General features: G+C 40.3%; 1 protein-coding gene across 1 annotated transcript in view; it reads left to right on the top strand.

Annotated features, from left to right (window-relative positions):
• lck (LCK proto-oncogene, Src family tyrosine kinase) overlaps window positions 1–1,615 on the top strand; it is a 100,730-nt gene extending 99,115 nt beyond the window's left edge. The window contains exon 13 of the mRNA XM_039739969.1: window positions 1,124–1,615. Within this exon, the coding sequence (XP_039595903.1) occupies window positions 1,124–1,329 (206 nt within the window). The 3' untranslated portion in view covers window positions 1,330–1,615. The remainder of the gene's footprint in view (window positions 1–1,123) is intronic.
• Window positions 1,616–20,520: the final 18,905 nt, after the last annotated feature.

Below are 20,520 nucleotides of genomic sequence, written 5' to 3'. Positions count from 1 at the left end.
CCCAGGAGAGTAGGTACTTTCTTCCAAACTTTCTTCCAGTCAATATCAGGGACTGGTAGATAGTTATAGGAAATATCTACTTGAGGTTTTTTCTGCCTAAGAGGACAATGCAAGCTATTAGAGGCAAGGGTGTGATTTCATTCTCCATTGACAGAAGCAGCATAGCTGTTAATTTATCTTAAATAAAAATTAAATCTTGAAATGTCCACAAAAAGAAAATAAAATTCATGGGGTGTACTTACTTTTTCACATGGCTGTAAATGCAGCTGTTGAGACCTAGAGGTGGGCTATATGCCAGAACACCAAGTGTTAGACCATCCCATTTTTAATAATCTCACACTCTATCGCCAAACACTTGGCAGTGGTAACCAGTAGTAAAGTCCAATCTCCACCAACAGGTTCTTCATGTGGGCTGAAGCCCTGCCATGGCAAAAGATGATCCTACTTTCTTCACAAGAAAAAAAATAAAAATCGAAGGCTAATTGGCTAGTACAGCAGAGACTGCATAGACATTAGTCAAGTAGATGAAGAAGCACAACACGAAACCAAGTGCAAACAAGTAATGGTGATGAAGTGAGACACAAGGTGGCAGCCATCTCTACTTCTATGAGATAACTGACTGTGTCAACCTTCAGCCAAAGTCAAAGATACTGAGGACATTAACATTAATTCTGTAATGTAATTCCTCATGACAACAACCACATTACATTTTACTACATGTATTTATGTACAAGAGAGTGCTGAATAGTGAGAAAAGTGCTGTATAAATGTAAAGAATTATTCATTATTATTATTATACAGTAGATAGATAGATAGACAGATAGATAGATAGATAGATAGATAGATAGATAGATAGATAGATAGATAGATAGATAGATAGATAGATAGATAGATAGATCTAAAGTTTACAGAGAATGGTGTGATAAACCAAAATAAAAACTAGTATCTGTTGAAAACAAGAAACACTTTTTAATAATAATAGTAATTATAATACATATTTTTGGAAAGAAACTAACAGTCAATTCATAAGACAGGATTCTACAGGCATTTGCTAATATTTGTATTTTTCTTTGTTTAAATGTTTGCATGTTTCTCACTTTTGCTTTATCACTGCTTTTCTAAGGGATGACCAATCCAGAGGTGATCCAAAATCTGGAGCGTGGATATCGGATGCCCATCCCTGAAAACTGTCCAGAAGAGCTTTATGACATCATGAAGCGCTGCTGGAAAGAGCTGCCAGAGGATCGGCCTACTTTTGAATACCTGAAAAGCGTTCTTGAGGACTTTTTTACTGCTACTGAAGCCCAATATCAGCAACAGCCCGTCTGAGTGTCAAGACACACTGGGTGACAGTGCTAGCTTTCTGTGGACACAGCAAATAAATGATTCCACTGTATATTTTGAATTATTTTTAGTATGCACCCAATTCTTTAATGACTATTAGTCTTCCAAAACTGTGGTTTTCAGTATTGAGATGGATTATTGCTAATATCACTTTCAATATGTCAATATTACTGTATACTGCTGTTTACTGTATTTACTTTGAGTCGGCTATTTTGCCTTTATTCTTGAGTATGACTTTCATAGGCGTTATTAAAATATCATATGAAGGTAACCTCTCAAAAAAAGTTGGCTTTTTACATGTGACAAATCTACAGCTCATCATTACTTATCTGCTCCTGTCTAAAGAAATAAGCAGTTTGGCCAATAAAGATCTCACATACAAGCCCTTGGAACTGTGGATTTCCAGACTCTAAATACTAATGGAAAGGCAATGCATTTGGTTGCCTGATGGTTAGCACCATGTGGGCTTGAGTCCTGGTTGTGCGAGTGTTACTTTAACAGTGTATTTATGGATTGTCCAAGAGCTACTCCTGTTTTTCTCTCATATTCCCAAAACTAGCATTAATGTGGCTCTGAGGTTCAGTGGGCTCTCTGATGGCACCCCATCCGGGGTTATTATTTGTTTTGTGCCTAATTCTTCCAAGATAGGCCATCGCCCTAGGACTCTTCATTGGATTAAGGAAGCCTCAAAAAAGTTTTATATAGAATTGGATTCAGGATAACCCACATGTTCATAAGAAGTTTTGCTAAACAACTAGTGTATGTAGATCTTGAAAACATATTTTGGTTATTCTACCTTAAATGTTACTCACTTTTAATCCTCACCAGGATGACACAGCAGTTTATTACTTTGTGCTTGTGCTTTTCAGCTCTGCTTCATACTTTGACTCTATCACTGATTGTGTGCAATTTGCACGTAATTTCCATGTGTATGAAGATTTTTCCTTTTCTAGGTGAGTGTGAATGCAGGAGTGGGCCCTACAGTAGGCTGGTGATCTGAAGATGCGTGCAGGAAAACAAAATGGGCACGACAGTAAAAAGGTAACCAAAGCCAAAACGAGAGACAAGATATGTGGTCGAGAGAGCAAGCAGGAGGTCAAAACTCACAAGAAGATTTGCACTAGGATTTTTTGAGAATTTTGGTATCACAGATTGGATAAGGAAATGCCTTCCCAGTTGTCTTTTCATCCTGTTGCATCAATTAAGCATGAGTCATGACCTCAAAGGCCGAATTTCTAGAAGCATAATGAAGTGGACCTAACAACAGGATCACAAAATGGTGGTGACTGAGGACCTATACTGGCGTGCAGTATGACATCTGAATCGCTACAGAATTCAAGAAAATAATAAAAATAAGAGATTCCTCATCCACAATAAAGGTATACTAACTAACTAATAGCATAAACCCAGTCACGGCAGGTGCCTTCTGCAGGGTCGGTTTTTGCCTTGAAGTCCATACTGCAAGTACAGTCTTCAGCTTCTTACGACCCAAAAATTGGATTATGTTGGTTCTGAAAATTTGTCCATGGATGTAAGGAAAAACTCACCATATACAGTAGAATCAGAAAGTATTCAGAACCTTCACTTTCTACGCACTTTAATTTGTTATAGATTTCATTTTAAATGAATAAATATGCCATTTTTTCATTAATATACTGTACACTGAATAACCCATAATGCCAAAATGAAAATACATCTTTAGAAAGGTTTGGAAATTCATTCAATTTCAAAGTTAAATCCCACATTTATAGTAGAATTCAGACCCTTGATTCAGTATTTTGTAAATGCCTTTTTGGCAGATTCTTGGATCAGTGGGGTGGAACAGTGGTGCAGTGGGTAGCACTGCTGCCTCACAGTTAGGAGACCCGGTTCGCTTCCTGGGTCCTTCCTGCATGGAGTTTGCATGTTCTCCCCGTGTCTGTGTGGGTTTCCTCCGGTTTCCTCTCACAGTCCAAAGACATGCAGGTTAGGTGGATTGGCTACTCTAAATTGTCCCTAGTGTGTATGTGTGTGTGCACCCTGCGGTGGGTTGGTGCCCTGTCTAGGGTTTTTTTCCTGCTTTGCGCCCTGTGTTGGCTGGGATTGGCTCCAGCAGACCCCCATGACACTATAATTAGGATAGAGCGGGTTGGATAATGGATGGATGGATCAGTGTCTGTAAGCTTTGCACACGTTGATTCGGGCAGTTTATCCAATTCTTCCTGGCAGATCCTGGGATGGGAAGGGTCTGCAAACTGCTATCTTTAGGTCTCTCCATAGATGTTCTATGGGGTTTAAGCCTGGGCTTTGGCTGGACCACTCAGAAACACTCAGACACTTGTCCCAAAGCCACCACAGCATTGTCTTGGCTGTATGTTTCAGGTTATTGTCATGCTGAAAGGTGAACAACCGCTCCAGTCTAAGATTGCATGCACTGAAGAGCAGGTTTTGTTCAAGGACCTCTTTTTATTTGACTGAATTCATCCTAACCTCAATTCTGACTAGTCTCCCTGTCCCTCTTGCAAAGAAGTAGCTCCATAGTATGATCCTACCACCACTATGCATCACCAGAATAGGGACTGTATTAGTCAGGTGATGAGAAGAGCCTTGTCTTCAATAGACATAGTGCCAGGAGGTCTGCCAAAGAGTTAAGTTTTTGCCTTTTCAGATGTGTATCTCATCTTAAAGCACTCAAAGTCCTTGTCAGTATTTCTTAACCTTTTCACACTATTTAGTGGAGGGTGTTTTGTTATACTCTGATTACATCAAAATGCGGGAAGGGAGGGTTTGGGCAATGATGATAAATGTGTTAAAAACTATTTAAGAGCAAGCTCCTTTGCAGTTTCTACAATGCAGGAAGAGCATGGGGGGCCAGCCTGTGACCCACATTCACTACAGGTGCTGGGCTTTTTTTTGAAGAGCTGATAATCCCATCCACAGTTTCAGAACCTCTGCTTTCACTGTTGTTTGGAAAACATCAAACAGGATTTTGCCAATCTACCACAAATGCCTGACTGATGTAATGCTGGTCATCCTTCTGACAGGTTCATCCATCTCAGGAGAGGACTTCTGTAGTTCTGTTAGAGTGACTATTAGATTCTTGGTTACCTACCTGACCAAGGCCCTTAGTCAGTTTTGGCTGGACAGTCCTGGTGGTCCCAAACTTCTTCAATTTATCAATTATTGAGGTCACTGTGCTCCTAGTAATACTCAAAGCTTTAGAAATGGTTTTATCTCTTTGCCCTGATTTCTCCTGCAGGGAGTTCCTTGGACTTCTTGGTTTGTTTTTTGTCCTGACATGTAGCATAAATTGAGGGACCTCATATACATAGTGTCACACACATGCACTTGGGAGACAGTTTATGGCCTGTATGTTCTTGCCAGGGGTTAGCACTGCCCACTAACTCTTTCTTCTCGTTCCCTGCAGACCTTGCCTTAAAGCCACTTCCGGTTCTCCGAAGTTAACCAACATCACTTCCTCTTCTGGGGCCTCATGCATAACGCCGTGTGTAGAACTGACACTAAAACATAGCATACAGATAAAAGCGGAAATGTACGTATGCACAAAAAAATCCAGATGCATAAATCTGTGTGTACACCAACTTCCACGTTCTTCCTCTACATAAATCCCGGTCTGCGTGAAATGTAACGCTCATGCATGCGCCTGCCGCCCATCCCACACTCCTTCCAAAATTACACCTCTTTGAATATGCCAATCAATATAAATAGCCCCTTATGTTTTGCGTTCTGTGAAAAGACAATGGCAAAAGCATGGGGAAAAAGAAGAATTTCAGCGAATACCAAGTAGATGCAAGGAAAAACGTACTATTTGTTGGTTTAAGTAGTGATATAAACAACAAAAGGAAGTTGATTGAGTGAAAGAGTGGCAGAGAAACTCAACAGTTCTTATTCAGAAAGTCGCAAAGAGCCCAAAATAAAAAAGAAGTGGTCAGATATTAAAATTGCCATGAAAAGGTGAGTCGTAGCCAACCGTCTGAGTGTCATATGAAAGCATATTAGATTACAGAGAAAAGAAAAACAAAGTAGAGACACTGTTGAAAAAAATGTCCAAATATCAACTTTAATCTCAAATGTCCACTTTAGTCACATAGTCTATTTTATCATTATAGCAGAACGTCAAAAACTTAATCTTAAAATCATTTAATTTACTAGTTTCTCAAATCCCATTGTAACTAAAGTAGAACGTTAAATGCTTTGTATTGTATACGTTCTTCTATGTAGTCTTTGTGTGTGAATTACTACGTGTGTCTTAAACGGGTTTTCTCTTCCACAGACAGGACACAGAATACATTACATTCATGATAATACAGCTCTGAACAATTTAAATATTAAGATGAATACTTTATATCATTTTCATAATGATAGGAATTAAAACATGTATTAAACATGGAGTGTAAGTGGACGCTATATAGCGCCTGACAAAAACACAGATTGGACACAAAAACTTTAATTTTCTTCACCTGTGGTGTACGTCTTCCCTGTGAACCCTACAGGCACAACACAGTCCCAAGCACTAAGCACACCAGTAAAGCAAAAGCACTTTCTTCTCCTTGGCACCACCACTCCTCCCAAGCAACTGTGTCCTCCTCCACCCGACTCTGGCCACTGAGTGAAGTTCGCTGGCTCCTTTTTATTGGGTAAGACGATAACAGTTCCCAAAAGGGGCCAGCAGCTCCTGCTGCAGCACACCCTGGCAGCCTGCGGAACCCCACAGAGTTGCACAGAACTCCAACACCCATGAAGCCCTGTGGGAGTCCGAGGCACCACTGCAACCCAGGGAGGCTGCCATCTAGCATCCAGGTGTAGATACTGGGCTTCCTATCCTTGATCCCCTGGCAGATGTGGTGAAGGGGCGTCCCGACCAGGCATGGATCCCGACCATCTGTCACAGGAGACAAGGTGCAGTGATAGTGACGAGCTGGTGCCCCATCCAGAGATTGCTCTTGTCTCTCACAAGATGCTTACTGCACCGTGTGCAACCTTCAATGAAATAATTTATTGCAGCAGTACTGTCTCTCTCAAACATACTAACCCCAAATTCCTATCCTTTTTTTTCTTTTTCCAAGTAACCAATCGCCACACGATCAGCTACAACAACAACAACATTTATTTATATAGCACATTATCATACAAAAAAAGGTAGCTCAAAGTGCTTTACAAAATGAAGAATAGAAAAATAGAAGACACAATAAAAAATAAAAATAAGTCAACATTAATTAACATAGAATACGTAAGGTCCGATGGCCAGGGTGGACAGAAAAAACAAAAAAAAACTCCAGACGGCTGGAGAAAAAAAATAAAATCTGCAGGAATTCCAGACCACGAGACCACCCAGTCCCCTCTGGGCAATCTACCTAACATAAATGAAACAGTCCTCTTTCTATTTAGGGTTCTCATGGAAGGACTTGATGATGATGGTCACGTAGACTTCTGGCTTTCAGTCCATCAATGTTGGAGCATCATGATGCTTTGAGTAGGTGGTGGTGGCGCAGGCCGGAAAAAGAAACAGAAGAGAGAGTAGGGTCAGTACGGATTTTAGAGCCACCATGAATAGTTATTATGATGAATTGAACATACAGAGTATCAGGATTAAGTTAAAGTGAAGTTAGGAGAAAGCCATGTTAAAGTAATGTGTTTTCAGCAGTTTTTTAAAGTGCTCTACTGTATTTGCCTGGCGAATTCCTATTGGCAGGCTATTCCAGAGGGCGGCACGGTGGCGCAGTGGTAGCGCTGCTGCCTCGCAGTAAGGAGACCTGGGTTCGCTTCCCGGGTCCTCCCTGCGTGGAGTTTGCATGTTCTCCCCGTGTCTGCGTGGGTTTCCTCCGGCGCTCCGGTTTCCTCCCACAATCCAAAGACATGCAGGTTAGGTGGATTGGCAATTCTAAATTGGCCCTAGTGTGTGCTTGGTGTGTGGGTAAGTTTGTGTGTGTCCTGCGGTGGGTTGGCACCTTGCCCAGGATTGTTTCCTGCCTTGTGCCCTGTGTTGGCTGGGATTGGCTCCAGCAGACCCCCGTGACCCTATTCGGATTCAGCGGTTTAGATAATGGATGGATGGAGGCTATTCCAGATTTTAGGTGCATAACAGCAGAAGGCTGCCTCACCACTTCTTTTAAGTTTAGCTTTTGGAATTCTAAGGAGACACTCATTTGAGGATCTAAGGTTACGATTTGGAATATAAGTGTCAGACATTCCGATATATAAGATGGAGCGAGATTATTTAAGGCTTTATAAACCATAAGCAGTATTTTAAAGTCAATCCTGAATGACACAGGTAACCAGTGTAGTGACATCAAAACTGGAGAAATGTGTTCGGATTTTCTTTTCCTAGTTAGGATTCTAGCAGCTGCATTCTGCACTTGTTGCAAGTGATTTATGTCTTTTTTGGGTAGTCCTGAGAGGCGTGTGTTACAGTAATCTAGTCTACTGAAAACAAAAGCGTGAATTAATTTCTCCGCATCTTTCAATGATATAAGAGGTCTAACTTTTGCTATGTTTCTTAAGTGAAAAATGCTGTCCTAGTGGTCTGATGAATATGATTTAAAATTCAGATTACAGTCAACAGTTACCCCTAAGTTTTTACTTCCGTCTTAACTTTTAATCCTAATGCATCAAGTTTATTTCTGATAACCTCATTGAATCCATTATTGCCAATTACTAAAATTTCAGTTTTCTCTTTATTTAGTTTGAGAAAATTACTATTCATCCATTCAGAAATACCAGTAAGACATTGTGTTAGTGAATCGAAAGAGTCGGAGTCATCAGGTGCTATTGATAAGTACAGCTGTGTGTCATCAGCATAGCTGTGGTAGCTCACGTTGTAACCTGAGATAATCTGACCTAACGGAAGCATGTAGATTGAGAAGAGCAGCGACCCAGGATAGAGCCTTGTGGAACACCATATGGATATCATGTGTCTTTGAGATTGTGATTACCACAACTCACAAAGAATTTTCTCCTGCCAGGTAGGATTCAAACCAATTTAAGACACTGCCAGAGAGGCCCACCCATTGACTAAGGCGATTTCTAAGAATATTGTGATCAATGGTGTCAAATGCAGCACTCAGATCTAAGAGGATGAGAACAGATAAATGGCCTCTGTCTGCATTTACCCGCAAGTCATTTACTACTTTAACAAGTGCAGTTTCTGTGCTGTGATTTGTTCTGAAACCTGACTGAAATTTATCAAGAATAGCATGTTTATTGAGGTGGTCATTTAACTGCATAATGACTGCCTTCTCTAGAATTTTACTTAAGAAGGCAGGTTAGAGATGGGTCTAAAATTTTCAAAGCAGAGGGGTCAAGATTATTTTTCTTGAGCAGGGGTTTAACTACAGCAGTCTTAAGACAGTCTGGAAAGACCCCCGTATCTAATGATGAATTTACTATGTCAGAATATTGTCAATTAGCAGCCTGATACTTCTTTGAAAAACCTGTTGGTATTGGGTCAAGGACGCAGGTGGAGGGTTTCAGTTGAGAGATTATACTATGTAATTCAGGTAAATCTATCCTGGTGAAAGCATTTAATTTGTTTATAACGGAGTACCGGGCTTTGGAGGTTCTGCAGTGTTGGGGAGATATACTATGTTATCTCTAATATCATTAATTTTTTGATTGAAAAATACAGCAATGTTCTCACAGGTTTCACTGGAAGTATTCTGGGGCATTCCTTTGTGTTACCTGGGTTTAACAGACGATCAATTGTTGAAAATAAGACTCTGGGATTACTAGCATTGTTATTTATAATTAGAGAAATAGCAGCCTCTCAAGACGGACAGTGTTATTGTATTCTGTTATTTTAACCTTCAATATCTCATAATGGATAGTTAGTTTAGTTTTCCTCCATTTACGCTCAGCTCTACGACATGTTCTCTTTAAATCAGACACTCTTTGGGTCTTCCATGGAATAACAATGCTAGAAGATTTTTAACTGTCTTTTCAGGTGCAACTATGTCAACAGCAGCTCTTACTTTAGAATTAAAGTTTTCCACTTTACTATTTACATTATCCTCGCTATTATAGTTGGCACTATAAACGGACTGATTGCTTAGAGTGTTTGTAAGTTTTAAAGCTGCTGCTGAGTCAAAGAAGCATTTTTTAACAATATGCTTCTCATGGATGTTTTCTATCATTATTTCTATATTAAAAAGTAGAAGGAAATGGTCTGATAGACCGATATCAATGACCTGCTTTATATCAACTTTAAGTCCTTTAGTAATCACTAAGTCTAACGTATGACCTGCTTTATGTGTAGGCTGATTAACGAGCTGTCTCAAATCAAAAGAGTCCAGGAGGTTCATGAATTCTTTTACTTTTTGGTCACACTGATTGTCGATATGAAAGTTAAAGTCGCCGACTATTAAGAGTGTGTCATAGTTTGTAATTAAAATTGACATTAAGTCAGAGAATTCCTCAAGAAAGACGTTATATTTAGGAGGTCTATACACGGATAATACTAGGACGTGAGAATCTCTATGAATAACAACGGCGAGATACTCAAAGGACTTAAATTTACCAAAACTAACATCTTTACATTTTAACGCTCGAGTAAATGTTTGCCAACCCCCTTTTTCCCTGGCGGTCTGCACGAGTAAAACTGTAATCCGAGGCAGATTGATTAAAACAGCCGCCATCTGAGTTAAGCCATGTTTCATTTAGTGCAATAAAATCAATGTTTCTATCACTAATAAGATCGTTTATAAGAAATGTCTTGTTAGTTAAAGCTCTAACATTTAATAGTGCCATATTTAATGTTTCTGAGGGCAGAGCTGAATTTATGCGTTATTGGTATTGGAACAAAAATAAGTTATTTTTGTTAACGCTCTGTGTGTATTTTTATGTAATCTACAATCTGTTTTATAGTTTTAATGCATTGTTGATCTAAAGTAGTAATTTCAATTAAATTATTGGTGTTTATGCCATACTGCCTAGATTTTTACGTGCATTAAGATTTGTTATTAGATTATTAATGTTGTGCACTTTAACGGAAGACTCTGTTAAGCCATTATGTCCTATCAAAGCAGTAGCATTACGGAAGGGGTTAAGTAGAAGTAGACAGTCAAGATAGACGAATTACCTTAGCGATGTTTTCGAGAGGACCCGGCGCCAAATCTATTCGGATGCAGTCCATCCCGCTTGAAGAAGCGCGGCCTTTCCCAAAAAAGGTCCCAGTTGTCAATAAACCCGATGTCTTGAGTCTCGCAGAAGCCTCTCAGCCAGTTCTTTAAACCCAGCAGACGACTGTAGTATTCATTTGATCGTCTGACGAGAGGTAGTGGACCCGAGATGAAAATTTTTGTCGATGGGGTCCTCTCCTTCATGTCTTTAACTGGGGCTACGAAGTCAGCCTTGAGAACCTCCGACTGTCAGTGCCTTATGTCGTTTATGCCGGCGTGTAAAATAATGGATCCAACTGCCCTCTTGTGCTCCTCGTAGATGGTCGGCGCCTGTCTCATCACATCTCGGACTCGAGCACCGGGAAAACAAAGAACAAAAGATTTTCGATTAGGGCATGTGATATTGAGGTTTCGTACAATCGGTTGAAGGCAAACTGGGGACGCGGAGAGGGTCGAATCGGTTTTGGATTGGGATGCTCATCTGTGCCAATGGAGGTGTTCTAGCCTTGAACTCCCGCCTGCATAGCTGTAACCTGCCGAGGTCTTCATCGGCGTTGTCGTTGCTCCTACGAGGCGCGGGGGTGAAGCTTACTTGCCCTTGGAATTGAGCGGCATGAGGTGGGGTTGATGTTACGTCGACTTCAGATGTCGAGGATGGTTTATCCTGCAGCCGAGCCTTCAAGTCTCTGAGGTACCTTCGTCTGGGCAGGAGTTTCTGAATGTGTTTGTCGAGTGCCTGGAGTTCTTCGACGACGACAGCAACGCGATTCATCTCACTGTCGGCCATTGTCTGCTTCTACTTCTGCTTCCGCTTCCGCTTCGTGACCTAGGAAAGAAAGAAAGAAAGAATGAAAACCAATTGAAAATGCTCAGGCCTGGTGGCCATGTCAACTCTGTAATAGATGCAAAACTATCTGTAAGCTTAGACTGCTGATTCTTCAAAACGTTTAAGGAACATCGAAATATCTCCGTAGTACATGTTTAATTACACCATCCATCTATCCATCCAGGATTGCGCCAGTCCCAGCAAGCATACAGTGCGAGGCAGGAACAATCCCTGAACGGGCCGCTGGCTTGTCGTTACTGCTGTCCACCATGTCCACACATGTTTAATTATTAACAATGTACATTATTTTAATGAAGTTTTAAACTTATCTGTATAATGTAATAAACATTATTTACTGCATTTCATCTTAAAAATGAGTAATCATGCTCAGGTGGCTCAGGTTGTGCAATATTGTAACTGTGTCACAAGTTTACAGTTAGGTGATTGTACTTGTAAGTACAAACTGTTCTACCAGGAACACTTGATGGATGGGTGCATTTAGACCTCTTGGGATGGAACTGTTTCTGAAGCGTAAGGTCCCTACAGAAAAGGCACTGAAGCATTTGCTTTACTGTATGGGAGAGGTTTAAAATGACTGTGCGCATGGCTGAGACAGTGTGTGCTAGATGCTGTATACCAATAATCCGATCAACCGCTGTACAGCTGTGATTCCACACTTAAATTTCTTTGGGTTAAATACTCTGAGTGGTGCACTGACAGTGACAATGCTAAAAGCAGCTATAGTATTTGGTATAGTTTGGCCATTCCGTGGACCATTATATTGTTACAGGTTAATTACAATCAGATGCCATAAACTAATAAACAATATGCAGTTTACTTCAGTGCATTTGATAAAGCCACTTCAGGGATGTGAATCTAAAAAATAAAGGGAAACCACACAGGAACAATAGCACTACTTTGATTCTGGGTGCCGGCAGTTTGCAAAACCGAGAAGAGAACTTATGTATGCCAGGGATCGAGCTGGCATGAAAATGTGCGTGGCTTTATGCCACAGTTTAGTTTTTATAGATTGCGATGTGAGTGGGGAAACGGGCGTACATGAGGCCCCTGGTCCTCAAGATTCCACCTCCACCTGATGTAATTTCCAGGTCCCAGAATTCCATCATCCCATTACGTCACTTCATGTTTACCAGCTATATGTGGCAGCTATCTTTCATTTTTTCTTCAGTTCTGTTTTGAGCTACATACTTACCAAAACTTTTTTTTCAAGTATTCAGAGTGGATCCCCAAACCTTTCACTTTGTTTTGTGTGTTCTTTCATAATAGGTGTGTGCTTTCTAAATGATGTCCAATCAATTCAACTTTCCACAGGAGAACTCCAATCAAGTTTTAGACACATCTCATACCTAAAGCAAACAAGATGAACCTGACCACAATCTGGATTATTACAGGTTCTGAATACTTATATGAATGAGAGATTTCAGTTTTTGAATTTTCATAGATTTGCAAACATACCTGAAAACTTGTCTTCACTTTGCCATTATGTGTCCCTTTGTCTTTTTAATATATTTACAGTCAATAATCTGGATAAGAATATAAAAAATATTCTGGTTACATCTTTTATGTTACTAAACTATTGGGAAAAGCAGAGAAGTAGAATCAATCCAAAGGGACAGAATAGAGGCATTAGCAGATTTGTGGCAGATGTAACTTAATGTAAATAAATCAAAGATATTAGACGTAGGAAGTAGAAATGATAGATTTGAAAACAAAAAGGGGGACAGAAGTTAAAACTTGGAACTTGAAAGTACATCTTATCAGAAAGAATTATGAGTTATTTCTGTAATTCCGGTCTCCACATTAGAAAAAATATTGTGGAAAAATCAGCCCTAGTCACACACAGACACAGAGACACAAGTGCAAAATATGCCCTTTTATTTTCTTCAGTGCACAAATCACCAACAATAAGCTCAGTTTCTTTCCTTTTCTCTCTCTTTCTTTTTTCTCTCTTTTCTTTACCACCTATACTCCTCCACACAAACTCTGTGCTCCACCTCCCGACTCCGAATGGAGTGAGGCAGCCTCTTTCATAGTGCATGGTTAAGGGGGAGGTATTGTTGTGGATATGTCCTCTCCCCCATTCCGACTGAGCAAGGCTACTGGCCGTCTGTCGCAATATATACTTATTAAATATAGGGAAAGCCCAGAGAAGAGCACCTAGGCTGAGTCAGGACCATCATATATATATCTCTCTTTTCCCTACCGCCTATACTCCTCCACACAAACTCTGTCCTCCACCTTCTGACTCCGAATGGAGTGAGGCAGCCTCTTTCATAGTGCATCAGGAAGTGCTCCAGATGCACTCTGATCTTCTTTCGGCAGCACTCCCGAGTGTGGCAGAAGTGCTGTAAGGGTCCCCGGAAGTACTGCACATGTTGCTGGATCTTCTTCTGGTAGCACTTCCGGGTTGGGTGGAAGTGCTGCAGTCCATGGCTCTGGGACTGTCAAAGCCACAGGCCCCAATAGGGCTGAGCTTCCAAGCTCCAATCCGGTGGCCCTGATGCAATCCAGGGAGGCTGCCCTCTCGTGTCCTGGGGAAGGTATTGTTATGGATATTTCCTCTCCCCCGTTCCGACTGAGCAAGGCTACCGGCTGTCTGTCACAATATATACATATTAAATATAAGAAAAGCCCAGAGAAGAGCACCTAGGCTGAGTCAGGACTGCAAGGTAGATTGAAAGAGTTGAACCTTTTCAGTTAAGTAAAATGGATTAAAGAAGACATGATTGAAGATAATAAAATTATGAGAGGAACTAAGAGCAGTGGATCACTTGTCAGTTACTTACTTTCAACAAGAGCACAGGAACACAGATGAAAGCTCAGTATACACTTCACACAAACGTTACAAAGTTTTTCTTCATAAAGATAATTGTAGACACATGGAATAAATTACCATGTAGAATGGTGGAGAGTTAAAACTCAACATAATGTTATTTTGGAAAAATAGGTAAATAGAATTGGGAGCTTTGTTAGGCTGAATGGCCTGCTCTTTTCAAAATTGTTCTGATGTTCTAATGGGTCATTGGTATTGAAAGATTCAGAAGCAGAGGAACATAATGGTATTATTTAAATAAACCAATTGATAATTCATCAAACACAATGGAAGTTTTCCATTATCACTAAAAGGTACTTGAGGATACATTGGAACCGTTTTCACACTGTATAGGAATAATTCATTCTATTTGGAGTAATGACAATCTGGCTGGCCGAGTTCTGACGCGTGGTCTGGAGATGGTTTCAGTCAGAGGTTACCTTTGGAGGCGGCTTGCATGCCATCGGGAACCATCAGCCAGACAAAATGTGGCAGGTCCTAGTTGGCTTATTACTTGTAAAGGAGAAGACCAAAAGATTTCAACTTATGTTCTCGATGTGGCCTCCACACCCTGATGAACTGCCTGTAGTTGAGTGCTGTGTAGCTCTGTAGTGAAGAAGTGTCTGGAGAAGTGCAATTTTTAAAGTTTTATTTAGACGCTCTACCCCCATTGGCTGAGGGTGGTAGAATGCTGTGCGTGGTGGCTAATTCCTTTACTCATCAAAAAGTTGTAAATTCATATAAGAGTGTAAGTCATATGCCACAATAAGAAAACGCTTTTTTTTACCGCTAAGAAGGCAAGCAGGGCATTCCTTGACCAGAGCTTCAATATCAGCATCAATCCCTGGCCACCACACAAGGTTGCGAATCGCTGCTTAACACGGACAATACCCAAATGGCCCTCATGTGCCATAGCCAGGACTCGTGCCTGGAGAGACCTTGGAACTACTGTGCAGAGACCACGAGCAACACAGCTTTCATTCCAGCAAGTGAGTTCATCCTTGACACGATGGAATGGCGCCACCTCAGCCGGTACTTGAGTAGGCCACCCTTGCCTGATTGAAGAAGCAGCTTGTGTTTGTAGTGTTTCATTTTCAAAAAACAACAACAATATTTAACCACCTTCCAACCAAAGTATAATAGAACAGATAGAAATGGCAAAATAAAATTAAACAATTGACACAAAAACATGACTGTACCACTAAGCTTTAAGAACATTGTTAAAGACTGATTAAATTCAAAGTCAAAAAATAACAATCCCTCAGATGGATTTGTATTAAAACCTGGTGAATCTCATCCAGAAGATATCCAGAAGTTGTTCTGCTTACAAATAGAAAATAATAATCTTGCTTTTTTATATTAACATGGCTTGAAAATGATGGTAACAAAGTAACATGGAAACACAGCACCCTGAGTATAATTTTATATGTAGTATATACATTGGCTTTGTGGTCGGCTTACTGTTTTTTTTTTCCCCTATAATTGTCACTGACCTGTAGAAGTCCCATTCACAAGAAGCAATTTCATAGGAGTTATCCCCCCCGCAGTCCAACTTCATCTAACCAACATTGCCTCTTGGTGTTTACCGGGTTTCAATTTTATAGGCGGTCTTGTTCCTGTCAGTTTGATAGCTAATGGACTTCCTTGTCTGCTGAATATTAAGCAGATGTTTGGGAATGCTGATCCTGCTATGTTGGGTTTACTTCACTGAGCCAAGGCCTGGTCCTGGTATTGCAGAGCTTCCAGGAGTGGTTTAAAATAAAGACATCCCCACTCTCCATTAAGTACGGGAAAGGTAGCTAGCGAGGTGGTCATATAGGGAAATCAATGCCAGCGTTGGCCAGTTACAGATCACTCTACATGATTCCCATTGCCGACCAATCATAACTTTAAACAATAGGCAGCCAATCACATTTCATTTAGATTGGCTTATGCAAATGAGGTGATGCCTTTAGTGAATATTTAAGAGTTTCTTAATCTTGTCTTTCTTTTTATTTTTCTTTCAACCACTTTTGCTGGCTTTCTGGCTCGTTTGCTGTTTTTTCCCCCTATGAGTGCCACCAGCCTGGAAAAGTTTCATTCGTGAGAAGCGATCCTGGTATTGCAGAGCTTCCAGGAGTAGTTCTAAATAAAGATGTCCCTACTCTCCATTAAGTAAGGAAAAGGTAGCTAGCGAGGTAGTCAGACAGGAAAATCAATACCAGTCACAGATCACTTTAGATGACTCCCACTGCCGACCAATCAAATAACTTTAAAAAGTAGTCAACCAATCACAAATCACTTTAATTAGCTTATGCAAATGAGTTGCCTTTAGTGAATTTTTAGACCCATCTCTTCCTGCTGTGTTTTCATTTTTTTCACCTTTCTTGGCTTGCCAATCTGCTTGCTGTTTAGTTTTCCCCTATAAGTGCCACCGACCTGCAGAAGTCCCATTTGAGAAGCGGCTTTCTACTAGTTTACCGCCCGTAGTCCAGCCACATCTACTCAACATTGCATCTTGGTGTTTACTAGGTTGCAATTTTGTGTATGAACTTATTCTTGTCAGTTTGATATGTGATAGATTTCCTTGTCTGAGATTGTCTGTTCACTGTTGAACAGATGTTTGTGAAAAGTGGTCCTGATATGTGGGATTTCTCCCACTGAGCACAGGCCTGAAATAAAGATGTCCACACTCTCCATTAACCAAAGAAAAGGTAGTTAGATAGGTAAATCATTGCAAGAGTTGGCCAATCACAGATCACTTCAACTAGCTTATGCAAATGATGAATAAGTAAATTTTAAGACCCATTTCTAGAATAAGAGTAAGGTCCAATGTCCAGGGAGGACAGAAAAAGCAAAAAAAACAAAAAAAAAAAAAACAACTCCAGATGGCTGGAGAAAAAAAATAAAATCTCCAGGGATTCCAGACCATGAGACCACCCAGTCCCCTCTGGGCATTCTACCTAACATAAGTGAAACAGTCCTCTTTGTATTTAGGGTTCTCATGGAAGGACTTGATGATGATGGTCATGTAGACTTTTAGTCCATCAATGTAGGAACACCATGATGCTTTATATAGGTGGTGGTGGCATAGGCCGCCACCACAAAGAAACCGAAAAAAGAAACAGAAGAGAGAGTAGAGGTTAGTACGGATTTTAGAGCCACCATGAATAGTTATTATAATGAATTGAATATACAGAGTTTCAGGATTAAATTAAAGTGAAGTTATGAGAAGGCCATGTTAAAGTAATGTGTTTTCAGCAGTGTGTTAAAGTGCTCCACTGTATTAGCTTGGCAAATTCCTATTGGCAGGCTATTTCAGATTTTAGGTGCATAACAGGAGAAGGCCGCTTCACCACTTCTTTTAAGTTTTGCTCTTGGAAATCTAAGGAGACACTCATTTGAGGATCTGAGGTAATGGTTCAACATAGTTCACATTTGACTGATAAAAGAACTGGGTAATAAAGTCAAGCACCTCATCTAGATCAAATAAACTTAGAAACACCATTAGAGTCCACCATAATGAAGATTTTCACCAATGAACCATCCATATAACCTAGCTCAACACAAAGTCTTAATGTAGAAATAAAGTTTCATTTGTTTTCTGATGAGATGGTAAAAGGCATATGTGTTATGGATTTGAACAGATTAAGACCTGAAGTAATTTTGCTGAGCTTTATGTGTTCCTTCTGTCTTTTCATTACACTTTTGTTGGTAACAGTTGTATATTGATGAAGTGAACAGACCATTTTATCTTTAATAACAGTTTACATCTTCTCCTATGAGTTTATAGAAGTTCCAAAACCACACAAGGCACACCATTATTTTAGGATGTCTGAAGCTGTCCGAGTCTTTTCCCAGTGCACTGAGCTTGGTACATCTTCTGTGACATCCATCCATTTTCTAACCTGCTGAATCTGTACACAGGGTCACGGGGGTCTGTTGGGACCAATCCTGGGCAGGGTGCCAACCCACTGCAGGACACACACAAACACACCCACACACCAAGCACACACTAGGGCCAATTTAGAATTGCCAATCCACCTAACCTGCATGTGTTTGGATCGTGAGAGGAAACCCACGCAGAAAAGGGTGAGAGCATGCAAACTCCACACAGGGAGGACCCGGGAAGCGAACCCGGGTCTCCTAACTGCGAGGCAGCAGCACTACCACTGCGCCACCATGCCGCCCCTTCTGTGACATGCTAGAATAAATTCTTCATTTTTTTGAAACAGAAGACTGCTTGCTTATATTAAGTTTTCAATTTTGCTTAAATGAAACATGATGAACTAATTTACTAAGGAATCTACAAGACCCTTATGGAAATGTAACTAACTTGCAAAAATTTTTAACTTAAAACTTTTTCAGAAAGGTTTTATAACTTAATGGTGAAATGACCAAAGACAGTAAGAGATTGTGCAGAACAGATATTTGCAGGATCAAAGCTTTTGAGTAGAGCCATCAATCATAAGGACAGCTAGCCAATCATATGTGTTCAATGTCACATGTTGCAGAGCCCACATGTGATTTTTGACATATATAAAAGCAGTCCGAGGGACTAAGAACGATGACATAGGGACACTGAGACACTTCAAAAACAGAAAGAGAGAGACCATGTCAGAGAACATAACTTAGCATCATGTTGATAGCTGAATCATAAAGCCACCTAGGACAATATCCACACTTGACATTGCAGATTTTCAGCAAACTTTCGAAGACCATATATCCAGATTTTGCTGTTTTTTCCGTTATACTTTCTACTATTGATATTATTATACTTTAACAAATATTATGTTGCTTTTACATTTATATATTTTGTCTTTATATTTAGAGAGGTTGAAGTAAGAAAGCAAATAGTAGAGCAATCTGTGCAGGGGAAAGTCCCCATTTGCTCAACCCTACAGGTTAATCAAGGCTGAGAGGTCATACCTCAGTAGGAAGAGCAAATGCAGCAGAAGTAACACACCATTAGCTGGTAATAACCAAAAGGTGTTTGAGCCTTCATGAGTCTCTGAACACCCTTACATTGTTAGTGCCAGAGACAGTGAATCCCTGTGTGGAGTACTGAGAAGTGATAGGCATTGTAGGCCTCAGTGATACATATTTATGTATATTGAATCCTACATAGAATACTAAGGAGTGACTTGCAGTTACGCAGCACTCATAAGTAATTGTGTGATAGGATCTCTGGGGGTGTGTGTGTCTGTGTGTGTGTTAATTCTTAACGTGCGAGAGTGGACTGATCTGGTAATCTCAATTATACCTCAATAATACATTTGCATAGTGGGTATTGTAAGAGAAAAGGTTCTTGACACTGCCAGCCTTTTTAACTAGGGTATTCTCACATTTATACCAGCACATTTAAATATAAAGAAATAAATATTATGTATAACATTTAACCTTGCAGCTTTTTTTCTATGATAACATGTATGAAATCAGATTTTTTTTTAATTGGTATTCCCATAACTTTTAATGATTAACTATTTGGGACTGTATATAAGGGCGGCATGGTGGCGCAGTGGTAGCGCTGCTGCCTCGCAGTAAGGAGATCTAAGTTTGCATGTTTACGGGGGTTTCCTCCGGGTACTCTGGTTTCCTCCCATAGTCCAAAGACATGCAGGTTAGGTGCATTGGTGATCCTAAATTGTCCCTAGTGTGTGCTTGGTGTGTGGGTGTGTGTGCCCTGTGGTGTGCTGGCGCCCTGCCCGGGGTTTGCTCCTACCTTGCGCCCTGTGGTGACTGGGATTGGCTCCAGCAAACCCCTGTGTTAGGATATAGTGGGCTGGGCAATGACTGACTGACTCTATATAATACTTACTTCAAAGGTGTGTTTCTGGAGTATACTGTTTATCTGTATGCTGATTGATGAAAATGACAATATATTCAAATGCGTTATGTAAAGACACCTAAATGAAAAAACACTGCTCTGTTTCATTTCTTTAGCTTACCATACTGCCTTAACAAGAGCATATGGGACTCCACCAGCAGGTGTAAATAAAGGATGGCCATGTTTTTGAGATCATATATAACAATGGCTCAAGACTCTTCTATATTTACTGAGTATTTGCTGCAACAGCAATATTAACTGTTTGGTCTAAAAGGTCAAACACCTAAAAGTTATATTTTAAGGTGCTCCTGTATAGTTGAGCTCCTCACCCTATCACAGGAAGTGAGCCCATGAGCCAAGAGCATAAACCTCATTTTTGGACACTCTTGTGCACTAGTATTTTTGGTCACTACTCAGTACTTATAACGATACCTACCTGTTGCCATGCATGCCCATCTGAGATTTACCTTCTGGGCTCATCAGAAGTAAGCACTCCATTCCAGAATATGAGGGAGTATTGTTGCTTATGGTGTCATCTGTTTTTTTCCAAAGCCTTGATGACAACTGACTCTACCCCTTCTGATCCGTCCACTATAAA

This window comes from Polypterus senegalus, chromosome 17, assembly GCF_016835505.1.
Source record: "Polypterus senegalus isolate Bchr_013 chromosome 17, ASM1683550v1, whole genome shotgun sequence".
In the NCBI taxonomy this organism is placed as follows: Eukaryota; Metazoa; Chordata; class Cladistia; order Polypteriformes; family Polypteridae; genus Polypterus; species Polypterus senegalus.
This window is presented reverse-complemented; position numbering and strand designations above follow the sequence as displayed.